This window comes from Thermobia domestica, chromosome 9 (genome assembly GCF_964235325.1).
Source record: "Thermobia domestica chromosome 9, izTheDome1.hap1.1, whole genome shotgun sequence".
Classification (NCBI taxonomy): Eukaryota; Metazoa; Arthropoda; class Insecta; order Zygentoma; family Lepismatidae; genus Thermobia; species Thermobia domestica.
The window spans coordinates 242,497,620-242,516,626 of record NC_137462.1 but is presented as its reverse complement, the minus strand read 5'-3'; the positions used below and the strand labels follow the sequence as shown (position 1 = coordinate 242,516,626).

Genomic DNA, 19,007 nt, shown 5'->3' with positions numbered 1-19,007 from the left:
GTCCCAGGCCACTTCCCTTTCCACAGATAGTGTAATCAAAGACGGACATTATCCCTCAGACGGGCTAAACACGGCCATAGATCCCGAAAGCCCAGGAATCTGAATCCTAAATCATGTTTTACCCGAATTTGTGTGAATGGACATAATGGACCACTTCGTTCGATTAAAGTTATAAAAAAACACACATTATGGTAATACTATTATTCCAAGTTTATAATCTTAGGTAAAGGTAAAAAACAACAGTATGTCCATTTCTATGAAATACTTGAAGGGGGTTATAGACAGAAATGTTAAGTTACATTTATCTTGGGTTACTTCCTCAAGTTAATCAAAACAACATTCTTTCAGTATTGTTGCATCCTTTTTAAATGCTACAAATGTAATATTTCCTTCAAAGAGGAAGATGTTTCGAAATCAATAAACATGGATTTCATCCTTGTTTACAATTCGTATATCTCTCCGATCACATGTAAAATATGAGTCCTGTTCTTCCATCCTTTCATTAATAACATTAGTTCCCATTATGAATCTTGCAAATGGACAAGTCGGAGACAGGACAGAGTTCTTTCTTTTACATGCGATATAAAATTCACATCACATGTAAATTCTTTTATATGTGATATAAAATTATTTTACATGCGATAATTCAATTTTCTACTATAATTATAACTCCTACAGTAATGCATCCCTTCTGTGAGTAATATATTTTCCAACTTACTGCAAATCACAATCCGATTTAGAACGCCTTCTTTCGTACTGGAAAATTGAAACAACTCACCAAGAATGGTTGATGCTACGAAAAAAAATACTACAAAGTACAGAAATCCGAAAGTAACAAGGGGTAGTCTACACTGAAACTATTTCCAGTACGACCATCATACACAACAATTCAAGAATACAAAGTTTGCTTCTGTTGTGGGAAAGTTAACCCAAATATAACGAAGCTTATCATTAATAAAAATTATTGTGCTACTAGTAGCTCGCGGGGATATTTTCGGTAGATCGCGTTAAAGCTCTGGGTTGGCTAACTTTGATTCGTTAACTGAGCTGACGCTAGCGACAGGAGGTGCTGACGACAACTGCTTGTTTCTCCCGCACAACTGCCATTGTCAACCTCATCTCACAGTTGATTGTAAAGGCGTGGGGTTGTGCACGTTATGTTTTTCGTGTGTATATTAGACATTTACTAACTTGGATAGTTTGATTTCACATTTACCGGAAATAAAACTTTATAGGCAATAAACAAATGTAAGATTTATTTTTAAAAAGTTGTAAGTTCTTTTGGTTGGTAGCTCACAGTTGGATTTGAAAACGGTATACGGTAGCTCAAAAGCTTTATAAATTTGGCGACTACTGTGCTACACGTTAGACGAGGGATACAAGAAAGCTCACAGTATCAGAGTCATTTTTACAGTAAGCTTTGGTATCCACCTAAACTTATTATTAAAGAAAATATCTGAATCGAAATCCCATAAACTGTGACTGTGCTCTTACCAAAGTAATTTCATCAGGAAGAATGGAAGAAAATTATTAACTATTATCCGAAACCACAGAACGAATCAAATAATAATAATAGAAAAGAATAACAGTCCGATACGTAAACGTTCAGAGATGATAAAGACAAACTGGAAGACACATAGGAGCTCACGTAATCGTCAACACAAACATAGAAATCAGAAGTGAACAACTGATTAGCTGGTTTATTGGATCTTAGTTCTTATCTCTGCACCTCCTGACTTTCACAAACTAAAACAGGCAATCAAATCTGCATCTCAACAAATCTATGTTCCAAGAGAAACATCGTCACATCTTCATTTCCACAATCAATTAACTATGCAAATCTCATATAACATGCTACACATCCATTTCTTATCTGACACACAGAAAACACAAGAACAATGTGAACTTGGAGCTAAGCAGGGTGAATATATATATATATATATATATATATAATGTAGATAGCTAGATAGATATAGATATAGATATATCTGAAATATTAACGTCAAAGATTGCTGCGACCTCTCTCCAACAACTGAGATATTAATCACAGACTCTTCTTTTTAAAGTTTATATACTCTATAAGACAGTTATCCATGGTTCTATCGAGCGTAAAATTCCATTTTAAGTCTTATATCGGCAAAAGGTTGAAACAAGAGAAATTTTACTAGGCATTCGGATATCCTTCCTTTTATTAGTTTTTGTTATAAGTACGTGCAGAATTTCTTCAATTGTTAAGTGGAATTATTGCAACGTAATTAGTATGTGCTAGTTTAGTCTTGAGATTTATTTAAATACTTTTTTCTTGTGACACAAACATGGCCTGCAGAATACAAGAAGCGAGAGGGAGGGAAGATTTCTACTTGACACGAGCTTATGTATCCATGCTACATGCCATTACTTGCAGCATTGTCCAGTAATGAGATGGCAAATAGTGCACAGGCGGACAATGGAATGTGTATAGGAACACGATGATGCTATTTACATACCTTGTCACGTTTACACAATGGTGGTGAATGACGCAGCCTTTCGAATGCCAACCTAATAGCCAAGCTACAAATAATCAGATACATCAGAATGTAACTTGTATTCTACCCTAGTGTTAGGTTTTTTCATGTTTGCGACTTCGTTATATGAGTAGCCATATACATGCATACAATGTTGTTGTATATATTGCCCATCTTCCATTAGTAACTGAAAAATATGGAGGCGTTAGGCTGAAATGCAAATACTACTCAGATGTGTGCCTATGCCTTGATGTAATTGTTCCATGTGCGTAAATTTAAAGAAGTGATTTTAGTTGTCGTCCTTTATAATTTGCAAACGATGTATGCTGATTTGTTACTTTCACCACAGTATATTATATATGTGTGTGCTATATTACCAGCGAGAAAAACGTATGCTAAAGGCGAAGACATTACCTAAGTGCATATGGTCAAATTATTTCTAGAAAATTGAGGATCCATTATACCTTAGCAACACAGCTCTCATGTTTGAAATCATGATCAGACAGAATAATCCATCTATTCTTTATTCAATTTCTTTTCTAATGTATGCAGTAGCTATGAATTTGAACTTAAGTTACTGTAAATTAGATAATTCATTAAAACTATGTACACTATGTACACTATAAACTATGAACAATTAATTTTATAATTGTTTTTAATGCTATAATTGGTCTATAAAAATTGTATCTATTCACGATCAAATTATTCTAATATATATATAAAATCATATAACGTATTAGTACGATTTAAAAACCAAGGAACTGAATTGAATGATTAACTGTAATAATAATAATAATAATAATAATAATAATAATAATAATAATAATAATAATAATAATAATAATAATATTAATAATATAAGCTTATGGATTTTTAGTTTTCAGATAATATTTTTAATGTCCCTTTCCTTAAAATAAAAATAAAAATGAATAGTTTATACTTACAGCGACTACCCTAGTTTTTGGCTGCATGAATGGAAGAAACAGGATTGTCGTTACAAAAAATCACTAAGAAAACATTCATTACATTCAACATTCATAATCAATAAAGTGTCTGAACATTGTTATTAGGGACGCTAGCAGGAGTTTTTTCCAAAGGGAGAAAGGGGCCAAAGAAAGACACATTAGCACAGTCGCGAGTGAATATATATACGTTTATGCACGAATGTATATAAGAATACTTCACAAAAAACAACCAGTATTTACGCACTCATTAACTTCATTAACTAGAATAAATATACTATAGAGTTAAAGTATTTACCATAAGTATATTAAATAATATTCTGTGCAAATAAGCAAATCTAATGTTTTGAGATTTATTTCGAAGAACTGAACTCTTTCAAAAATTCAAGGGTAAACAATTGCCCCTTTGCCTTATTTTGAGGTCGGCCATGCTGTTAATGCTTAAACTTACTTAAATGAAAGGATGTATGTAACTACTCAGAGGGTTTTTACAAATACTACTGAAAAAAATTGTTTGAATCATTGTATTTGCAGAGCCTAGATAAAGTAATGAAACACAAGTAACAATGTTTCAAATGTAATAGATAGAAGAGTGAGGAAAGTTAACGAGGTAGAACAGGAAAACAATAATGAAGTATTGGAGAAGGTGTGGAAGGAAGAACAAGTTTGGAAATTATTAAAGAAGAAATTTTAACTCTCAAAGTTGGAGAAGCAATTTTATTCTTGGAGAAGTAAAAGAAAATATTGTTAAAGGAAGGAAAACAAGGTGAATATTGCAATTATTACCTGTACTAACGTGGATAATATTTAGGGCAAGACAAAGAGATTAATAGAGGGTAAACTGCATGAATTTTTTTTAGAGAGCTGCTAGAATACCCGTAATAAAACCTACTGCCAGGAACTTATTTTTCTGTGCTGGAGAAGTATGGGTTTGCACTTAATTATCCTGTTAATTTATAAACTTTAATAAGACATGAACCTACTAACCAACTAAGTGTAGGCTTACCTTGAACTAAAACTGATCAAGTATTTAAAATTGAAGTAATATATTTATTATCAATAAAAGAAGAACAGAATAAACAGAAGTTGTATGAAACATGATAAATCATATTAAAATTATAGTACTGTATTTGAAGAAAATTTGAGTTGATATGATCATTAATTAGAAATAGCTGAACATGAGATACATCCATTTTTGTACCCTAAATGTAGTAAGGAGGACTTACAATGTTGTATTAGAAATAGCTGAACACGAGATACATCCCTTTTTGTACCCTAAATGTAGTAAGGAGGACTTACAATGTTGTATTAGAAATAGCTGAACATGAGATACATCCATTTTTGTACCCTAAATGTAGTAAGGAGGACTTACAATGTTGTATTAGAAATATATGAACATGAGATACACCCATTTTTGTACCCTAAATGTAGTAAGGAGGACTTACAATGTTGTATTAGAAATAGCTGAACATGAGATACATCCATTTTTGTACCCTAAATGTAGTAAGGAGGACTTACAATGTTGTATTAGAAATAGCTGAACATGAGATACATCCATTTTTGTACCCTAAATATAGTAAGGAGGACTTACAATGTTGTATTAGAAATAGCTGAACATGAGATACATCCATTTTTGTACCCTAAATGTAGTAAGGAGGACTTACAATGTTGTATTAGAAATAGCTGAACATGAGATACATCCATTTTTGTACCCTAAATGTAGTAAGGAGGACTTACAATGTTGTATTCTGTAATAGGAATAAACCCTATAGCGTTTCTACAAAATAATGTGTTGTGGAATCAAAGGTAAAAACGAATCAGTATTGTCGTTTGTTATCTAAAGGATAGGTTTAGAAATCGTGTAAGAACTACCCTGTTTGACAGCAAGAGAAGAAAAAGGTAGTTAACAATATTGAATATTCTCTGTCATATTATGATATTCAGAAAAGAACGAAACATTATCCATAAGGCAATATATTTCTGTTCTGTAACAAAATTTCTATGAAAATAATCTCATAATTTTTCATACTACATCTGTAGAACGAGGGAATGCATATTTCTAAGCCAATTTTTCATTAATTTAAAAGTGTTATTTTTTTAACAGGTTAAAATATGTTTCTAAAAACCTTTATGTAGGGAATGTTTTTTCTGTCTCTATCCCATGAGAGTTGAAACTGTACCTACCTGCAAGGTATTGGAGGAGCTTATATGCTCGCTGAATGGGACGGTGCCATTGAACCATGTGATGTTGGCCGCCGGTCGTGCTCCGGCCACATCGCACTGAAGCTTCACATTGGTGCCCTGCACCACCGACAACTCCACTCCAGTCAATTCTAGCTTCAGTGGTCGGACTGGAAAACAAAGCAAAGGTAATTAAAGAGCGGCAATTAATCTCGTAAAACATTTCAATTAGGGAAACATTTCAAAAGTTCTTTCTTCTCTTCTGCCTTCCTGCACATTTAAGCATTGACTCATACCAAACAAGCGAGAAGTCGTTTAATAAAGAACAAAAATTTTAATTTTACATTTTCAAAAAAGCACGAGTAAAATAATTTTGAGTGCATATGAAAAATGTGTGCTTCACACGAACTGTACAATATACCTGCTACCGAGAAAGTAATTTATTGCATAAAGGGTATGTGTCATTGTGTTTAAAAGTTGATATTAAATATAGCAATATGCGAGATTGTTGCACCTAGATGGTATTATTAATAAAGACACGACGTACAAGCACAAAAGAAAAAAGAAAAAAGTACATTTTGTAGACACTTAAATAATATTTGTATTTAGTTTGTAATAAATAAAATAGTTTTAACAGAGTTATTAAAATTAAATAATAATATTATTTAAAAAGTAGTTCACAGGATAACAAAACATGATACCTAATAAAATGCAGTTGAATTCGTTCCTCTAGTCGCTGCCCTAATTTAGATTTTGGGGGAAAAGTTATTCTGGCAACACAGTAATTTCTATGGATAGCAACACTGAGAATTCTTCAGGTTCATATTTTCTGTTATAGAATAACATTATCTATGATTGTGGTAAGTTGTATTTCATTATCTCCTTTCACTTATGAAAAACAACCAAAATAAAAATATTTTATTATATTTAGTATGTCAGGCTCTTAAGAGCATGCGATGATGAAATGAAATGAAATGAAATGAAATGGAATCTAAGTCTTACGTTTCACGGTTATGCTGGCTAAACTAAAGAAGACGGTGATGATGAGAAATGGATGAAATGGTGGAATGAAGACAGTGGTAGGAAACGGGAGAACCCCGAGGAAACCCACGCACACTGTGTTTATCTACCACAAAGTTCACTTGGCGCGTGCTGGGATCGAACCAGGGACAGCCATGCACCAGATGTTGAACGCTCTACCACTGAGCCACCACGACCCTATGTGTGATGATGTTAGAATATGTCACCATTTGGAATGAACAAAAAACAATATATACAATTTGTTAATTAATGATGTATGTTTGTTACATATACAGGAGATAAATTAATAATATTTTTATTAATAATAATAATAATAATATCTCCCGGCAGAATAAAAATTACCAATTATCATCAGTAAATAATAAACCTTCAGAGCAATAAACGTTTGTTTTTCTTGATTTTCTCATGAACTATACATACCAATTTACCGTAAATTATCTTTTATTTAATGCTAATAATTTTGTATAATTTTGTAAGCTGGTAGTAATGGAAGAAATTCAGAAGTCTTATTAAATGTTTGCAGGGACATGGGTTTAGAAGTAAATACAGAAATCCTAAATACATGGAAGTATACTGGGATCATAATATTGCAAATTATGGATACTTTCGACAAAGTGGATACTTTCAAATATCTAGGGTCAATATCAACAGACTAAAATCATATTCGCGAAGCAATTAAATGTCGAATAAAAGCAGGGAATTCGTGTTATTATCCAGTTCAAAATCTTTTGTCGTCGCAAATTCTGTCGACAAATTTGAAGGTTAAAATATACAAAACGATAATAGTGCATGTTATTCTGTATGGTTGCGAAACATGATCGCTTACTTTGAGGGAAAGCATAGACTGAAAATGTTTGAGAACAAGATCCTGAGACGAATATTCGGACGCACGAGAAACGGGGATGGGGAATGGTGGAAATTTCATAACGAGGAACTACATAATTTATACGGTTTACCAAACATTGTTAGGGTCATCAAGTCTAGGAGGCTTAGGTGGGCAGATCATGTAGCTAGAATGGAAGAAAGTAGAAACGCTATCAAAGTCTTGACTGGAATATCAATCGGAAAACGACCATTAGGAAGACCAGGCGCAAATGGAAGGACAATAGTAAGATGGATCTCGCAGAAATAAGAATACAAAGTAGAAACTGTATCCAGTGGGCTCAGGACAGAAGACAAGAGACAGCCTTTGTGAATGTGACATTGAACCTCCAAGTTCCATATGTTATAATAGTTAATCTGTTAGTAGTAGTAATGAAAGCATTGAATTTGATTGTGTAAATATCTACAAATAAAAGTTATTTCGTTGACACATATTCCCGGTAAATAATATAATCACAGAGCATAGTTTATCAATTAAGAAAGTAGAAGAAGTACTCTTAGAGAATTTTGTGTAAATTGTGGAGAGACGGTCGCAGTTCCAAGCGCAACCACCTATTGTACTACGTCACAAGATCTGCTGCTTTTGTGCCTATACAATTCTCTTTTATATGCATTCACTCATTTTAACAGTAAAAATTCCAATTTTAGGACGGACTATTCTTAAACAGTACTAAAATTTTCTTTTTAGAAGATAGATGAACGCTAATTATTTTGTGACGTAGAATATGTTTATCGTATATATATATAATTTCTTGTTTTTGATTCATAATGTAAATGCTTATGAAATCTGTTTAAGATCAATCTGTAATTTTTGTTCAAATAAATTATTTCATTAGTATACAGTAATTTAACTACGAATTTCGACTGTATTCATTATAGACTGAAAATAATCAGTATATTACGGTAGAAAAACTAGAAATAAATTAGCAGTAACGGCGAGAAGAGAGCACCGTAGTTTCTCTTGATTTAACGAAAATCTCAGCATTAAATCTTGGAAAGAGCATAGAGAGCATAGACCTCTCTTTGATATAGTAATTTATGTGAAAGCTACAGTATTACTGTACAGGTGTTGATGAATCTTGGAACATGTAAACTTCGCTTGCGTGCATTATTACACAGCTGGTTCATTTTGTAACGATGTTTGAATATTGAGTGATCAAGCGGTCGCTAGATGCGAGCATTTACGAGCATCGATCGAAAATACAACTGATGCAATCACTATAATGAACCGTGGAAGCCACAACGATAGACCTCATTTGCTGGTGTGGATGAAGTTTTGCAATGACGAGACAACACTCGATTGCTTTCAGACTCATGGTCTTAAATGTGAAACATGACAAAATGAGCTCTAACATTTTCAGCTTGCAATTCAGCGTTAAAGTTAATTTTCACTTTTGTTTCATTTTATGTACAACCTTTTATGTGTCATATAGAGTAAGGATATGTAAGTTTCAGCAGGAATTCAAACCTAGTAGCAGGCGATTTACAAATCTTCAGATATACGAGTTTAAATTGTGGGAGAAAGCATCAAATTCTGTTTAAGAATCAAAAATAGTGCATATGCCACACACTTTTAAACAGGTCAATCATTTTTAAGATAGAAGTTAATTAAAGATTAATAAACAACTGTATTAGCAAAGTAGTTTAAGGCAAGATCTATTTACATGTATTATGTAAACTTGTACAGGCACGTTCAAATAATCTAAAACATTAACCTTCATACTTAGAGCCGTAAGTAGCAATTTTGCAGTATAGCCTTTCAAGCAAGGCCTCAAAAGAAATACTAACCTTTGTTTGCTAGCTTGTGGAACTTGGGAGAATTGCAACTGATCTCCTATATGGTCACTGAATTACAGTAATTGGTAGAGCTAAAATTTTTTTGACCTCCTCTTATTTTTTTTTCTTTGAGTCTCATTCACCATATCAGACCGAACTAAATCACGAGAAAATTACCTCAACTGAAAATTGACCTCATGTTCTGAATGCTTTTGCAGAATACATTATGGGGCAAAGGTACCAGGCAAAACATACTGACCAGCTAAAATATTATGGCCACCTAGCTAAAAAAAAACTGATATGTCCACTTTTCGGTCGCGGAAGCAAAACTGTTAGGCATGCAAATAATGACGCCTTGTTAGTTGGCTTGAGGCATGGTACATACAACAACATCTTTTTGGTGTTTCTTGGTGTTTTTCATGGCTTTACAAAATATAAGTAACCCTTCTTAGTGGTATAATGGCTAACGCGTGTGTCTTTAGTGCACGTAATCCCGGGTTCGATTCCCGATGAGAGAGCACAAAGATTTAATGTTCCGCTCACTCACTTTCATTTACCATCCATCTCCTTTAGCCTAAAGAACATATCTGTGGGACGTTAAACTGAAACAACCAATTTACAAAATGTAATTAAAAAGTTTGAGTTTTTGTGCTTTGAATCTTTATGTGACATCGAGGATAAAAAGGACAGAACATAATGCTAACATAGGCTCAGAATCACGACCAGAGGTTGAACTTTAAGCAGTTGGTCATCACGTAAGATCAACTCTCACTGTATACGAAGTGTTCTCATTGCACTATCTCATCTTTCAACAGAGCTTGATTTCATAACAGGCCACTGGTTCCAGTACAATTGTAAAAAAAGTTCTTTTTTCGCGTATCTGAACGATTTAAACAAACGTAAGTGATACATAAAAATATTCCAACAATTTTTTTTCAAGTTTTGAATTGTTAGTTGTTTAAGATTGCACGTTTTAAAATAAAGAGACAGTTTATCCTAGTTGAGTTCAGTGGATTTTGAGTTTAACGTTCCTTTCAGCAGCGAGGCTATATGACAAAAGACCTACTGATTAACATGGAAACAGAACCACATAAGCTCCCGCCGGGAACCGAACGTGGGTCTTCTACGCCAAACGCGTATATACGCTATCCGCTTAGCCAAGGAAGGAGCTCACAGTTTATTCTAATTTCCAGTTAATGAAAGATATAGATCGCACAGTGGTTTGTGATTTTCATGTCGGTGCGTGTAGATGTAAATAAATTCCGGCAAATAAAGATGAAATTTACATGCCGAGAATCAGCGTACAAAGGACTCTATAGAACAGTAATTTACGTACATAGTTAATAATAACTGGAACACTTTTGTTATATTATACCGTTAATGAAGTTACTATCTTTATGATCATTTACAGATCCAATCTTTAGTTACTTTGTGTGTTTGTGTTTACAAATCCAACCCCAATAAAAGAACCACTAGTTACTTTATGTGTTTGCGTTTTATGTTATATTTTGTTACAACAATAATTATGTTAATTTATATCCATTTTCCGAAATTGGGAAAACAGTACGTAGTCCTGTTGGGTAATCAATATGTTTACATACTGTGTATTTTTCCTTAGATACATTTGGTCATAATTGTGCAGTCAACTGAAAAACGAGTATATTTCGGATGATTAACTTTATTGTATCACTTAGCGGAATGAGTGAAGGATTTGAGTAATTTTAAATTATCATATGTAATTTTAAAGAGAATATATTACTGTACTCTTCGAGAAAGAAAATTCACAGTGATACGTACATTTTGTTAAATACACTTGTAGACAATATTTAGTAGAGAAAGTAAAACGGAGTATTCAGACACTTTTCCATGCTGTTAAATGTATATGTTTATTAATTCTATCTGAAGATGCGGCATGTTTTTCTTTCTTACTTAATTTTAAGAAGAGTTGCTTTAATCTCACGAGCGCACCAGAAATTTTGTTCAGGGAGTGGTCCAAGCTTTACGGGAGGGGGAGGCGGGCAATACTACAAGTCACTACATCTATGTAGTATTCAACGGGTATTATTCTACACTGAAAAGACTATAAGTAATTGTAAAATATTTCCACTCATATTTTCTAAAAAAAATGATAGAACTAGATTGTTTTTATAAAAGAAAGAGTTGGGTTGAGTTGATTTTGAGTTTAACGTCCCGTCCAGCAGCGAGGCTATATGAGACGTGGACCTACTAATAAACGTGGAATCCGAAACACTCGAGCTCCCGGCGGGAATCGAACCCGGGTCTCCCACGCCAAAGGCGCGTACGCTAACCGCTTAGCCACGAAGGAGCTCTTTATAAAAGAGAGTTCAGATGAAGTGTAAGATTAAAGTTTCATGCTACATCAACCATTTCCCTGTTAAACAAGTATACTTTTATTAAGAAAGTATACAATGTATGTTGATATAGGAAGTTTTCGGGGAGGGGCCCAGTGGTCCACCCGTGAGTGCACCTTTGTTTAGTGTTCAAACCATAAGAAAGTAGTAGACCTATATATGAAAACATTGTCAGTAATAATAGTGATAGTATGATTTCTTGAAATGCAGATAAAATCAGAACAATCGCATCTTTGACAGATACGAGAGATGTCTCAAAAGCAACAGTTTTAGAATGGACCAACAGAAAAGTCAATCGGGGTTAAAAATGCTATGAAACTGGGCCAGATAGACACATCAATACTTTCCGAAATATGTTTATAGGTGCTTCCGTACAGGTTGTGAAAGATACAATGATACGACGTGCATACTAATAGTAGACGTGTTACTGTTAGATTCAGAAATAATGTTCTGGGGGGGCACACTTAGTATTCTGGGGGGGGGCACTGCTGATACTTTTCTATGTATTATTTTATAAACGTATTATTTTGGTCTGCTCCGGGTGGAGACAGTGCCCCCCAAAAACAGGTCTGGAAGAAACACTGGTTAGAATTACATGTTTCACCATTAGAAGAAAAAACGAAAATTAAATTTTTAAGTTTTACATCCCACGGATATGCTGACTAAGCTAAAGGAGACGGTGATGATGAGAAATGAATGAAATGGTGGAATGAAGAAAGTTAGGGGAAATGGGAGAATACTGAGAAAACCCACGGGCATGGTGTTTGTCCATCACGCTCACTTGGCGCGAGCTGGGATTGAATCAAGGACTCTATGCACCAGAAGTAAACACTCTACCATTGAGACACCGCGGCCCTTATTAGAAGATAAGTAACAATAGTTAAAAACTGGTACTTAAAAGCATACATACATTTTACATATTCAGCATATAAATACAGGAGGGCCCATAATTATGTATATGATGTTTCAGACTGCGGTAAAGAAACTAGCAACATAACTTAAACATAAACATATTATTCACATACCTTTCCTTACAAGAATTTTAATCTATATTCTCTATGGCATGGTTCACCAATGCACCATTCAAATCGATACATGAATAGAGATGAAGAGCAACGTTGTCAGAAATAGGTTTATAGACCCGTACGGGTATCCTATAGAACTTTTCTGTGACAGCTTCACGTAGTTCGGCCAAATTGCGTATGTGATGTTGATACACTTTGTTCTTTAAAAGCCCCCTTTTGAAGGCGGGCCATTTCCTTCAAACTCCGCGTAATTGTCTGTTGCAGAATACAAACACACACAACACACACGGTGTTCCAGAGACAACCGTTCCGCCATCTTGTCTGGTATACACTAACGGTTCTAAGTTCGCTTACCGTTATCCCCATTCTTAGGCTACACTGTGTTGCCATATCGAGACTTTTTGTCTAGAATTACAACTACTACCGTCAGTCAAACATATACATAAGTATAGGCCACTGTGCAGATGAGTAATGTTTCAGGAGAATAAAAACTATCATCTACTGTTGACAACAAAGGATATACCTTTCTGCGTCGTTAAAGTTCATTTTACTCGAGAACTATGCACAAGAGTTAAGCTTCCAGTATGCCATTTTGTACAACTCCATGTGATTCATGAATTTTCATGTCTCAATTTTGCAACAATATTACAGCTAAACAAAAGTTTAAAAGTTAATAATAATTTTTGGCCCACTATATCATTAATTGTATACTGCAATTTTATTACTTGTTTGATTGGTTGTATTTGAATTTGGAGTCCCTTTCAGCAGCGAAGCCATACGAGATAGCTTAACGTAGGATCCGAACAACATCAGCTCCTACCACCGGATTGAATTGAATCCGAAGCTCCCGCTTGTCTTGAAAGTATCGTAATGAAAAGCTTAATTATGATATTCTTCAACACTAGTTTAATCTTAAGAAATGACGTGGTAATTGTATAACAACTAGGTTTAGTTTTTCTAGGTTTACAAACTTTTACAGTACTTCGTGCAGCCAAACAAATACTTATCCAGTGAGAATCTATACATCCACATCATTGTGTTCAGCTCAGTAAGATTTATCGATTGGTGCATATTTCATATTTGGATATTTTTCTTCGTTAAATGATAAGAATATACTAGAAGTATCAGATCTAGGCATAATCTAATAGCATATGAATGTATTTATTGAAATAGCATTTGGTCATCCAAATCACACAATTGTTTTTACCCAGCTTGATTATTGCACTTAGTAATGTACAGGAATCAGTAATTAGATCTGGTAACACATAATATCATTTACTGTCTTTATTTCTAGATACCTGCAACGATGTATATGATCGTTTGGAGTCACCGTGTTTGAAAGATATTCGACATTACTTCTTCTACACTTATAACACGTATATTCTATTTTGATGTACCGCACCAATTAATTTCTTTTATTAAATCTGTGTAATCAAGATATTGACTGCATATCTAATTGGTTTAATCGACTTTGTCAACCATTTCAACTGAAATATCTTCATTTCCATAATTTCAACAGAAATGTTATTATTTGTCTGCATTTAATGCATTTACACTTCCTTGTAAATTGCAACTATCTTCTATTATAAAGTAGCGACATTAGGTATTTGATTGTAGATTAAACAAATTTTGTTTGTTTGTTGAAATTAGCTATATTTGTAGCATATAGCAGACGACAGTTTAAAGAAGAACCTAAACCACCGTGATGCGTTTAATTTTCTCCCACCAGGAATCAAATCCAGTAACTCGTGTCCTTAGGCTACACACTAGTCACTAGAGCTGGTTGATAGTGTGTACTACATTAATCAGAAGTCACTGGTAGATCCAGGATGAGGACGATTGAGGCGACCGACCCACACAGGCTACCTTTTTATAGGTCTATACATTAAATATCGACCTGATAGGTCTATATATTAAATAACTCCTTTATTCTTATTTGATGTAGTTCTCAGTATTTCTAGTCTACATAATCATCCAGGAGTTAAGTCGTCCCCTCCAAACAACTCTTCTGGATGCACAAGTGTCTGGAGTTTAACGTGCCATCTAGCCTTGAGGCAATATGAGACGTGGTTCTACAACTAATATTGGATTGAAACTACATGACATATTACCAGAAAACGAATCTGGGTTTCCCCTTGCCGTAAGTATGTATGCTAAAAATATAGCCAAGAGTGAGCTCTATCTGAGACATGGATCAACAATTAAACGTGGTGGTACAACTATACGTACCTTACAAGGATCGAATCTTTGTCTTCCGTCAAATATGGTAATATTTAGCCACGAAGAAGACGACTTCTACATTTATTCATATATATAGGAGTGGATACAAGTGTAGGGCTATAGCCCTCCCTTGACACTCAGGTATACACTGGATAAAATGGGCTTCTACTTTCTTTGCACTGGATAAGGCGGCAAACTATGGTTTAGCCCCTCCCTTGATCCGGGGCTATATATATAAAAGCAAAAATATTATCGCACTTAAATGATATTGAGTTATCATTTCGGTAGGAAACAATCAATCAATGAATCGCATTGTTGGTTTTCTTACAAATACAGTAACTATAGAAATGATACTTTATTTTTATGCTAATATGTTCAAGTTATTGTATTTATGTACGAAGCAGTTGAATAATAATAGTGATTCCGCAGTAAGATAAACCAGTGTGACATCTAAACAATGAAATATTGAGAGTTAATACAGCCCTTCAGCAAGATCAATTAATGTGTTTCATTACACGTAGGAAAACACAACTGTGGAGCGAACCTAGAAGAATCTCAGCAGCGGTGAGTATATCCAATGTTTTCTTTCTAGGATTTCAAGACAAGGTTCTCTCTGCTGTCTTTTTCTTCAACCATTTTTTTCTTTCCAAAGTACTACTTTTCTGTTCGATCAAGTTACCGTAACTTTTATGTTATAGGATTTCATGTCCCTTTGAAAGGTTCTGCGTTTTCTTTTCGAGTTCGTGGGATTCGACAACTTTTTTCCACCTTCAGAAATTACATTAGAAAGAAAACCGAACGGTTTATCACACACAAAATGTGTTGGAACGAAATATATTTACTTAAAAATATAATTTCTCTCTCTCCTTTCATTCTTGCACTTATTAGAGAAATGTTATGCAACCCGTAACACAGTAAAGTCGTTTGGGTTTTCTAACAAATTTTCAACACACTCCTTCTTAGGATACATACTTCAGTGTTAAGTGTTCCGAATATACTTACTTTCCAACTAAAGAAAGAACTGCATGTAGGCCGTCAGAATCTCACATACAGATGGATGTATAGCTGACAAATGTAATATACGGAAGAGTGTTAGATGTCAGACATCCTGCAGCGGCATAATGTAACATCTAAACAGGAAAAGGGCAGTGCGTATGTGGATATGGATAACGTATGCTCCGTACAGATTTCCGTAGCAAACAGAAGGATTCCGTATATTTGTAAAATATACCGCTGTCCGAATAACGGATTTTCTCAGCGTGATATCGAAAAGTTTGTCTTGTAATTTTGGAGGGATGTGTTTTTCTCTTTCATGAAAGTAATCAAAAGTATAAGCACATGAAATAGAAAATGAAAGTAAAATTATTTGTAACAAAAATATCAACTTTTACTTGAATTTAAACTTAAAGGAAAAGGAGAAACTTTAGAAGAACAAACTAACGTCACATCATTTCAATTACTTTACGGTTGAAGAGAGAGAGATGAGAAAGAAAAAGAAAGTAGTGAATGTATTTTCCTCTGCTCATACGAGGCATTAACTTCCTTCCCGAGAGGGTACGCGAGTAAATATAGAATTTTATCTATAGACAGAATTCGAGATAGATCTCGAGAAGAAGTATTAAACTAGCATAAGCGGGTAGAATTTGATGGGTGTAGCTGTGCACGTGACGAGTACATTAAATGTAGTATAAGAAACAAGGATTCACGGTGTTTAGAATTCGAGGCACGAAATGTCATTGCAAAGCGTCTCATTCAAGCATGATAAATGGGCAAGTAAACAAGGATTACGTATGCAGCGATGCACAGAGCGTTAAAGGCCAATGGTACAGACAGACAGCAGCATCTGATTCTACATCAGTCTACAAGAAGAGAAGGACTTGGAATTTCACTGGATTTCAACAACAACACTTCATAAAAAAGCTGTGAGAAACACGGCAATAAAATCAACATGATGAAAGAATGGAAAATAAATTGAAATCTAAATGTATTCTCTCTCACTGGCTCTCTCAAGAGAGAGAGAGAAAGGGAAGATTCTTATGAAACATAGATCTAGAGTAAATAGTCCATAAGCATTCCAATCTAAAAGTGGAGAAAAAGAGAACTATGAAAGCACTCAACACAGAAATCATCAACAAAAACTAAACAACTTACAACAACAAAAACAGAATGCGTTGTTTACATGAAATGCAAACATGTAATGAGAAAACTGAGATAGACACACAAAAACTGAACAGCTGCTACTCTAAATATCGCAGTACCGAATCACTGTATATTTGAGCTTTTTTTTGGAGCTATGTGAAGAGGAATGAGAAGTTCGTGGGAGGGAGCGAGTAGTATGAGAGAACACACTTTCCAAGAAAAGGAAACAAAGTATTGGTCAATTAAAGAGAAATTGTATCATCATAACAGAGTTGCTAGAAAGAGAGAGAGTAGGCTATATTGAAAACTAAGATCATTTGGGTTGGAGACAGCATATTTTCTCTAAACTATCAAAGTCCATCAGAAGCTAGTCAACGAGATGTCAGCTGTGTTATTCACAAGTATCTTTGAGAAAATATTACACTGTTAAAAATATTTTTTTTAAATTTGAGAAACCGTTTCTTATCTGTATAGCGAGACAATATATATATATATATATATATATATATATATATATATATATATATATATATATATATATATATATATATATATATATATATATATATATATATATATATATATATATATTTTTTAGAAACGCGATCTAGTAATTCTCATTCATAAGGAAAGTAACAGTATGTTTTCTCATTTCGCTTTATACAACGCCATCTACTTTCCTTCATTTCTCATTAATGAGAGTTTCAAACTCTTGTATCTAAGAAAAGATATTTTCGATGCACAGATAAGAAACGGTTTCTCAGATTTAAGAAAGTATTTTTAACAGTGTATATGATCAATTACAATTAATTGAAGTAACAACAATAATGCAAAATTGTCAACATTGATGATTGACCATCATTGAGAAATTGTGAAAGATACTTGAGTTATATAGTTCCACATTTGAGAGTGAGTGATTAATTTGAAATATAGCCTCCCGTTCGTCACTAAGATTATATGACAGTGACTTATTGATTAACGTGAGACACTAACCACATGAGCCCACACCTGGAATCTAACTCGGGTCTGCCGCGCCGAAGGCGTGCACACTAACCACAAATACACGTGGAAGTTCTCGGAACTTGAGATAATAGGCAAACTCAGAGTATCAACCAGGTGTTAACTCCAGCTATTATTTTGGCAAGTACCTGTTAGTTCCTAATTCTATTGCCAGCCATCCAATCAGTACACCTCATTCGCGGAAGACAATTTAATTCCCACTAAATCACCTCTGTTAGGCTCACTATAATTGACGTAAACAAGTCTTCATGAATTCTAGGGCGGTTGTTCTAAACACGATACAACTTCCTGCCACGCTCAATATTTATCCATACTTTTCCATACTGAGATATTCAACCAATTAATTGCTGCTCCAATTAATTACTGCAAGTAACAAATCAAAATGCTGCTTATAGTTCAATATTGTCAATCTCATCCTAATATATTTGATTATTTAACGTCTTTAAGTGAAATTAATTAGTTTAAGTGATTAGAGCACGTAACAATGATTGCAATATCTAATTATGGGATATTTCAGAAAATGTAAGGCTATGTTAGGAGGTATGAATAAGTTCCTGAACGTTTAATTTCTTCTGATTACGCAATCAGTATGGATAATTTCTGGAAGAATAACAATAAATAATAAAATTTGTTATTACATGAATAAAAACATTCTTAGCGAAATTAGTTTTACTAATATCTACATGTGATAGATATGACGATACAACGGTTTGTTTTTGTAATAATTGTATCTTCTATTAATTTTTCTCTTATATAATTATTCTCAAACGTAACAGGCGTAATTGAAATGATCACGAGAATGTATAATGTACCATGAGCGTTTACATGTGAGAAAAAAGCCACTACGTGATTGATAAAGTTCAACCAGAACGTGGAGGAGTGGAG

At 34.0% G+C, this 19,007-nt stretch overlaps 1 protein-coding gene across 1 annotated transcript in view; it reads right to left on the bottom strand.

Annotated features, from left to right (window-relative positions):
- nrm (neuromusculin) overlaps window positions 1-19,007 on the bottom strand; it is an 851,931-nt gene that overhangs the window by 390,366 nt on the left and 442,558 nt on the right. Inside the window, exons 7-8 of the mRNA XM_081726627.1 lie at window positions 5,651-5,817; window positions 3,449-3,469 (exon numbers count right to left, since the gene is read on the bottom strand). Of these exons, the coding sequence (XP_081582753.1) occupies window positions 3,449-3,469; window positions 5,651-5,817 (188 nt within the window). The remainder of the gene's footprint in view (window positions 1-3,448; window positions 3,470-5,650; window positions 5,818-19,007) is intronic.